Source organism: Mustela nigripes, chromosome 4, assembly GCF_022355385.1.
Source record: "Mustela nigripes isolate SB6536 chromosome 4, MUSNIG.SB6536, whole genome shotgun sequence".
NCBI lineage: Eukaryota > Metazoa > Chordata > Mammalia > Carnivora > Mustelidae > Mustela > Mustela nigripes.
Window position 1 is genome coordinate 61,722,068 of NC_081560.1, and position 8,466 is coordinate 61,730,533.

General features: G+C 35.9%; 1 protein-coding gene across 1 annotated transcript; it reads right to left on the bottom strand.

Annotated features, from left to right (window-relative positions):
• Positions 1 to 360: 360 nt before the first annotated feature.
• Positions 361 to 1,275, bottom strand: LOC132015056 (taste receptor type 2 member 7-like). Its single transcript, XM_059395721.1, has one exon. The coding sequence runs from the start codon at positions 1,273 to 1,275 to the stop codon at positions 361 to 363; it is 915 nt and encodes a 304-aa protein (XP_059251704.1).
• Between the last annotated feature and the right edge of the window lie 7,191 nt (positions 1,276 to 8,466).

The window sequence follows — 8,466 nt, forward strand, 5'->3', positions numbered from 1 at the left end:
TTCCAACTCCTAGCCTAAACCAGTCTGATCTTGCTCATCAAAACCAGAAGATTCTCAATGACCTGAGAAGACAGATAACAGATCATTTTTTTCTGGTTTATAACACAATTAGCACTCTACTGCAAGCACTAATTATTTAAATGTGTCACTATCATGATATTTTTAAATATAGAATCCCTGGAAAAATAAATATCCTAACCATCCTGTATCAGAATTCGTGCTTCCCATGTCCTGGGTATAGGAGATGAGAAGGAAATTGTCAGAAATTGCACACAAAATACATGAGTAACCAGAGACAAAACAGAAGTCCGCTGAATCCATGTCAAAGAAATACACAATATTTTACATTGCTTCTCCTCTTCATTGATTCTTTTTGAAGCAGAGAAGTCTCCTGAAAGGTTGTTGAAATTTTGAATTACTCAAGATGATTATAATTGAATGGCCGGAGGGAAATGCTGCCATTATATCCTTTAGTACAAAGAAGCAATGACTTCCATAAGGCATACTGAATGTCATATTTGCCATGAAAGCAGCAAAATAAGAAATAAAGAAGCAAAAGAACGTCATCACTGTTTTTAATGCATTTATATGGGCTTCTGTGCTGGCATTTCTAACACCATGAGATCCATTTTGCATCCGATGAGTGTGCTTGTAGAGAGAAATGAGTAACATAAAAGTGCACATCACAAATAGGGCTAGAGGAAATAGTAATGCCAAGTTGACAAGAAGTACTTCGTTAATTTGCCTTATCTTGGGTTCAGTCCTCTTCAGCGTGGCATTCTTGAGGACATCATCATCGTTTGCTTCTTTAGGGTAATCAGCCTCAATACACAGAGCTGCTGTGCTCATGGAGGCCAGAAAGCTTCCCAAAAGCAGCCAGCTCATTAACTTTGAGATCCTGAATTTCAGCCAAAGAAAATAGGACTGAGTGAAGCCTGATATCTTGAGACAGTAAAATACAGAAAGGCAGGTGGCAAACCAGAGACTGACAGAACTGAAAAACATCCAGAAGAACAACATGGCTGCACCATAAACTTTTACCCTATAAAAGAGTGGAAAGAACACAGAGAAAAAACTTTGCACCATTAACACCATCAGCAGACCAAATCTCGACATCCCTATACATAGGAAAAGGAGTTGCATTGGTGTTAGCTTTCTGCTTTTGATCAGTTCTTTACAGTTGATGAGGATAAGAAATGCATTTACTGTAATCCCTGTGATAAATTCTGCTGACATAACAATAAGATGAGGAATTGCTGACAAGGAGGAGGCCATGTTTCCTACCAGGAGTCCCAGCTTTTTCTTGTGGATGGGGATTAAATACCTCCTCCAGATGACCTTGCAGATAGGAGCGTAGAGCCCTGAGAAGTCTGGATCTTCTTCCAACTCCTGGATCGTAAGTAGAACCTTGCAGCCGACTTATATGCTAAGGAAGAAAATCAGAGGAACTACATTTTGAATCTGATGCCTTTGAAAGAAACTGTGGGGATGCAAATCCAAAGATTTGAATGATGATGAGGTCTTCCGAGTACATCCTAGGGAAAATTGCCAAATTGGCATTAATCAGTTATCACTCTTACTCAACTTTGCTAAAAAAAATGATTATAAATATGTTTTATTTAGATTTCTACTATTTCCTTTTTATCTTTCGGGGTTTGTTTTTGTTTTTTTTTCCCAATGACAAATGATACCTCCTCAGAACAGACAACTATTTTTTTATTATTACCACAAGAATCCAACCTCAGATGTGACTCTTTCCTCATAATAATTTTCTTTTCCTAATTATAATTCCAAAACATTTTAAGAAATTTCCTCCTCCCCACTCCCTACTCCCCCCACCCAACAAAGGTCATTTCTTCTCCAGACTTGCAAATCTTTTCCTGGGAAGAAGAATCCTTCATTCCTTTGAATGATCGCTCATATTTTTAAGTTTTCTTTGTAGAATTCTGACCTGGGTTTTAGCAAACTACAGTGATAGAAGTAGGGCTTAACTAGTACAACTAATTCTCATGTTGCCATCATCCAGTGCTCATACTGAACAGCATAATTTCAAAAGGTTGTTGTATCTCTTGTTACAGAGAGATGTTCACATAACCTTACTGAACTTTAGGTACATCACATATCAAATGTAAATAAATCATTATTACGTCATAAATAAAATATGGTACTCAAGCCGCTTAGCTCAGTGCCGAGGTCATACTAAACACTCAACAAATATTACCTACTAGTAATGCTGTTAAATGTCTGTCTTCATACTGTATTTACCCCAGCAAGAAAATAATGATTCTATTAAGAAATATTTTCAATAAGACAGTTGAAATAGTTTTGATAAGAAATAAGACTTATCTATATGCTACCTATAAGAGACATACCTTAGGTGGAAGGACATACTCAAACTGAAAGGAAAGGGATGGAAAAAGACATTTTATGCAAATGGAGCCAAAACAAAGCTGGACTGGCTGTACTGTTAGACAACATAGACTTAAAGACAAAGACTGCAATAAGAGATAAAGAAGGGCTTTACATAATGGGTAAAGAGTGAATCCAACAATAGGATATAACATCTGTAAATATTTATGCACCCAACATAAAGGCACTTACTATAGAGGGCAAATGTTAGCAAACATAAAGGGAGAAATAGAAATACATTAATAGTAGGGGACTTTAATACCCCATTTATATAAATTGGATAGATCATCCAGACAAAAAATCAATAAGAAAACATTGGTCTTAAGTGACATGTTAGGCCAGATGGACTTAATACAGAACACTCCATCCCAACCAACAGAATATAGATTTTTCTCAGTGCACATGGAATATTTTCCAAGATAGACCATATGTTAAGTGACAAAACATTTAATAAATTTAAGAGGACTGAAATCATATCAACATTTTTTCCAACAAGGGTATAAAACTAGAAATTAATTACATGAAGCACATAAAAAAATTCCAAATATGTGGAGTTTAAACAACATGCTATCGAACAATCACTGGGTGTAAGATGAAATCAATGGAGAAATAAAAAATACCTTGAAACAAACATAATGGAAAAGTATCATACTAAAACTTTTGGGATGGGACGCCTGGGTGGCTCAGTTAGTTAAGCAGCTGCCTTCGGCTCAGGTCATGATCCCAGCGTCCTGGGATCGAGTCCTACGTCGGGCTCCTTGCTCGGCAGTGAGCCTGCTTCTCCCTCTGCCTCTGCCTGCTATTCTGTCTGCCTGTGCTCTCTCTCTGCCCCCCCCCCCGCCTCTGATAAATAAATAAAATCTTTAAAAAAAAAAAAAAGCTCTTGGGATGCAGCAAAAGCAGTTCTAAGGGAATTCATAGTGATACATATCTATTTCAAGAAACAAGAAAATTCTCAAATAAACAATCTAACTTTACATCTCAAGATGCCATTGAAGAATAAATAAAGCCTAAATCTAGCAGAAAGAAGGAAATAAAAAGATTAGAGAAGAAATCAATAAAATAGAAAATAGAAAGATAATAGAACTAATAGTTCTTTGAAAAGATAAGCAAAATTAACAAAATTTATCTAGGCTGACTCAAATAAATAAAATCAGAAATGAAAGACATGTTACATTAATATGACATAAATGCTAAAGGTCATTAGAGACTACTATGAACAATTATATGCCAACAAATTAGACAACCTAAAGGAAATGAATAAATTCCTAAAACATACTTCCTACCAACAATGAATCATGATGAAATAGAAAGTTGGAACAGACTGATTACTAGCAAGGAAATTGGATAGTAATCAAAAGCTTCCCAATAGAAAAAAGTCCAGCGTGAGATGGCTTCATCAATGAATTCCACCAAACATTCAAACAATAATTAATACCAATCTTTCTCAAACTCTTTCAAAAAATAAAAGATAGGGAATTCTTCCAAACTCATTTTACGAGTCTAGGCTGACACCAAAACCAGACAAAGACACCACAAAAAAAGAAAATTACAGGCCAAAATCTCTGTATGTAATTTGAAATCAGAGTTGGTTAATTTGAAATCAGAGTTGGTTAAGTGTCTGACTCCTGATTTCAGCTCAGGTCTTGATCTCAGTTCAAGCCCCAATTAAAAAAAAAAAAAGTGGACAGAAGATCTGGATAGACACTTTTCTAAAGAATACATGTAGATGGGCAACAGGTACATGAAAAGATGTTCAACATCATTAATTATCAGGGAAATGCAAATGAAAGCCACAGTGAGATATGTCATCTGTTAGGGTAGCTATTATCTAAATGAAAAGAAATAACAAGTGCTGGCAAAGATATGAAGCAAAGGGAATATTTGCATGCTACTGGTAGAAATGTAAATTGGTTCAACCACTATGGGAGACCATATGGCAGTTCTTCAAAAAATTAACAATAGAGCCACCATATAATTCAACAGATTCTCTTCTGGCTATTTATCTGAAGAAAACAAAAACACTAACTCAAAGAGATATATGCACTCCCATACGCATTGAACCCTTATTATTATTATAAAAGCCAAGATATGGAAACAACCTAAGTGTCCATCAGTGAATGAATGGATAAAGAAATTGTGATACACACACACACACACACACACACACACAGAGAGAGAGAGAGAGAGAGAGAGAGAGGAATATTATAAAGCAATAAAAAAGAATGAAAGAATGAAATCTTACCATTTGCAACTACATGAATGGACCTTGAGGGCATTAAGTTAAGTGAAATATGCCAGACAGGAAAAGACAAATACTGTGATCTCTCTCATATATAGAATCTAAAAAAACAAACAACAAAAAAACAAAAACAAAAACCCCAAAGCAAAACAAGCCAAGCTAATAGATACAAAAAACAGACTGATAGTTGAGAGAGACAAAAGGTAGTAAGTGGGAGAAATGGGTGAATTTTTTTTTGTTTGTTTAAATAAGTTGAACAATTTTTTTTAAAAGATAGAGTATTGAAAATAAAAAAAGAAAAAAGCAAAGAACTGGATTTGCCACCCGTTGTCCACACACTCTGATATTTTTTAAAGCCTCCCAGGGTCACTAGTACAACATACATCCACTAGCCCAGGAAGGTAAATGTTGCTGCTACCTCTGGAGCATTCCCCCAGGGCTTCCTCACCATTTCCACCCATTCCTACACTTCACAGCTATTCAAAATGCAGCAAGATTTGCCCCATCTCTCTCTTTCTTCTAAAATGCTGGTTTTGTGACCTGTACATAAATTTTGTCTTTGATTTCTGGACTCACCGTTGCCCTTGCCTATAAACCTTGATTTTGCCCCGGGGAATGTTACTCCTTGCCCCCAGGCCCTCTAGGAGTCTAGTCCCAATTCTAGATATAAGTGAAGAAGCTTCATCTCAATTCTAAACTTAGGACTAGTGTCATCATTAGGATGAGAGAAACAAAATGGGATTTGTGCAGTTTACAGCTTTGTGTCCTAAATTATCTGAGACTGGATCATATGTATTGAATGATTACTTTTAAAAGGATCCAATAACTGGGACGCCTGGGTGGCTCAGTTGGTTAAGCTGCTGCCTTCGGCTCAGGTCATGATCCCAGGGTGCTGGGATCGAGTCCCATATCGGGCTCCTTGCTCAGCGTGAGCCAGCTTCTCTCTCTGCCTCTGCCTGCCACTCTGCCTGCTTGTGGTCTCCCTCTCTCTCTCTGACAAATAAATAAATAAAGTCTTAAAAAAAAAAAGTATCCGATAACTGAGTTTTCAAATACTATAGACTTCTATAGAATCTGATTCTTAGTTAAACTACAAATTAAATTAATTTTACTCTTCTATTTTGTACAATTTGTGTTTTAATTAATATTTTTATAATTGTGTTTCACTGATTGAGGTTGTTGAATTAAGATGCCTGAGAAAATGATGTACAGTTTAACATATACATAATCAGCCAATTTACATTTGCATGACAAACTATTGATTGTGTAATGTTAGGCTAAAAATCTTAAATGTATACTGTCTATTGGGGAAATTTTTAAAAAACATTTTATTTATTTATTTGAGCGAGAGAGAGAGCAGAGTGAGAGAGAGAAAGAGAGCATGAGCAGGGGAGAGGGGTATAGGGAGAGGGAGAAGCAGACTTCCTGCTGAGCAGGGAGCCTGACTTAGGACTTGATCCTAGGAGCTTGAGATCATGACCTGAGCCAAAGGCAGATGCTTAACCAATGAGCCACCCAAGTGCCCTGGGAAATTTTTTTTACTATGATAAATGTTCATTGCTTTTTGCCCATATTATTTCAAGGCGTTATGAAAAAGATACATGCATATACCTGAAATATATCCTATTCTAATGCAGGAATTGGGATCTTTTTTGTATTTCAAGTGTCTTTATAATGGTAATCAACATCCAGGGAGATAGCAATCACATTATTTTCTTCATTTTCCATTATTTCTTTTCTATGGTCCTTTCAGTTTTTTGTGGTAAACTAGAGTAATAAAATATGGAGCAATATAAGGAAAATCTTGTTAGCCCAAAAAATTAACAAATTGATTATAATCAAGATTAATTTCTCATAACAAAGATTCATTATAATGGTAACTATATTTTATAAAAAGTACTTCATGATTAAAACTGCATATTTATAACAGCAACTTCAGAATGCATAAATGCTATGGATACATAAAAATTTAAGAAAATGCGATATCACACAAAACATTTTATAAACAGTTATTTTGAATCTCATTTCTTAGACAAATACATAATTTATAAGCTGGGTTCTATTCCTTCTGAGTGTCCAAGTGCTTTCACATTTTTTGCTGAGTTAGTTTCAAACAACCTTGCATATGTCATATTCATACAGGTGCAGCTGGTGGCATAGTGTTTGGGTTATATGATTCTGCTATGAGATTTGAATTTCCCCAGCACTTATTCCATTCTGAAATCCTGGAATCTAGCTCTCATTTGCTTCTCTAAATATATCACTTAATTGAAGAGAAAGCTTGAATTTTCCAAGAACTAGTCTAAAGGCATAATTGACATTCAGCTACAATTTACCTGGTTAGTATTTGCATTTGTGATTTTCCTGTAATATGTGGACTGTTTTGCATTTGCTTTTGTTGAATCCATTTTGCAAGAAAGTTTTAGTGAAGAGCTTTTCCTCAGATCTTGGGGAAGTTAATGGTGAGTGAGAAAGTCTTGAAGTAAATAACTCATAGGGTTGTTTAGAGGTCTGGAGAAAGCAGTGGCCAAATGAAGAGAGATGATTTTCTAATTCAATATTTGAAAGTTTTCCTTAAAAATAAATTTGTTGTTGGGACACCTGGGTGGCTCAGTTGGTTAGGCAGCTGCCTTCGGCTCAGGTCATGATCCCAGCATCCTGGGATTGAGTCCCGCATCGGGCTCCTTGCTCAGCAGGGAGCCTGCTTCTCCTTCTGACTCTGCCTGCCACTCTGTCTGCCTGTGTTTGCTCTTACTCTCTCTCTCTCTGACAAATAAATAAATAAAATCTTTAAAAATAATTTTCATTAAAGAGGAATAACAGTATCTATAATTTACTAAACTGTATTAACAATATTTATAATTTATTAAAAATTTTAGTTTGCTGATCTTCCAGTTGGCACATATTCTAAAGGCTTACATGAATCTTGGGAACTGGTACACCACCCATGGAGTTTTTTGTTTGTCTGTTTGCTTTGCTCTACTTTGAACAATGTGTTAGTGGTTGCCTGATTCTAAGAAGATATTCATAAATGGCTTGGTAAATTAGAATGAACTTTAAATATTGACACTATGACCAGTTATTTCTCATAAACAGATATTGGCTTATTTGGTTTTTGTTGATTATAACTGTATTTAAATGTCTGGTCTTTTATTTCTAGTACTTTGTAGTACATAGGGTAGTGATCTATATCACTAAGAAGATTGGAATTGTTTTCATTCTTTTAGTCGAAAATATTTTTGTTTACAATTTTTCCATTATCCTTGCTTTGTTATTTTGAAATGTTGCAGAGAATTGGCTCTAAAAACGGAATCCTTTTTGGTCCAAATTAATGCATTAAATTGGCTTACTTCTGTAAAACAACAACAACAATACTTAAAATTTTTTTGGCCATCTGTAAAGAACTGATGTAAAATCTGTTATAATCTGTCTTGTCATTACCTGATCATAGGAACTGAAAGGATCTAAGTGTTTAAAACATATTCATGTGTGTACCTTGTTCACACACCGGCAACATTTGGGCCACTATCTCCTCGCTGAGACCAGATTCCAGTCACTAGAGAAACAATGTTTTAAAGTCTACGCAATATGTCATGGGACACCTGGGTGGCTCAGTCAGTTGGGCATCTGTCTTCAGCTCAGGTCATGATCCCAGGGTCCTGGGACTGAGTACTGCACTGGGGTCGTTGCTCAGCAGGGAGTTTGCTTCTACCTCTCCCTCTGTCTGCAGCTCCCCCTGCTTGTGTTCCCTTGCTTGCTCACTCTCTCTGGTAGATAAATAAAATCTTAAAAAAAAATTTAAAATCCCATGCAAT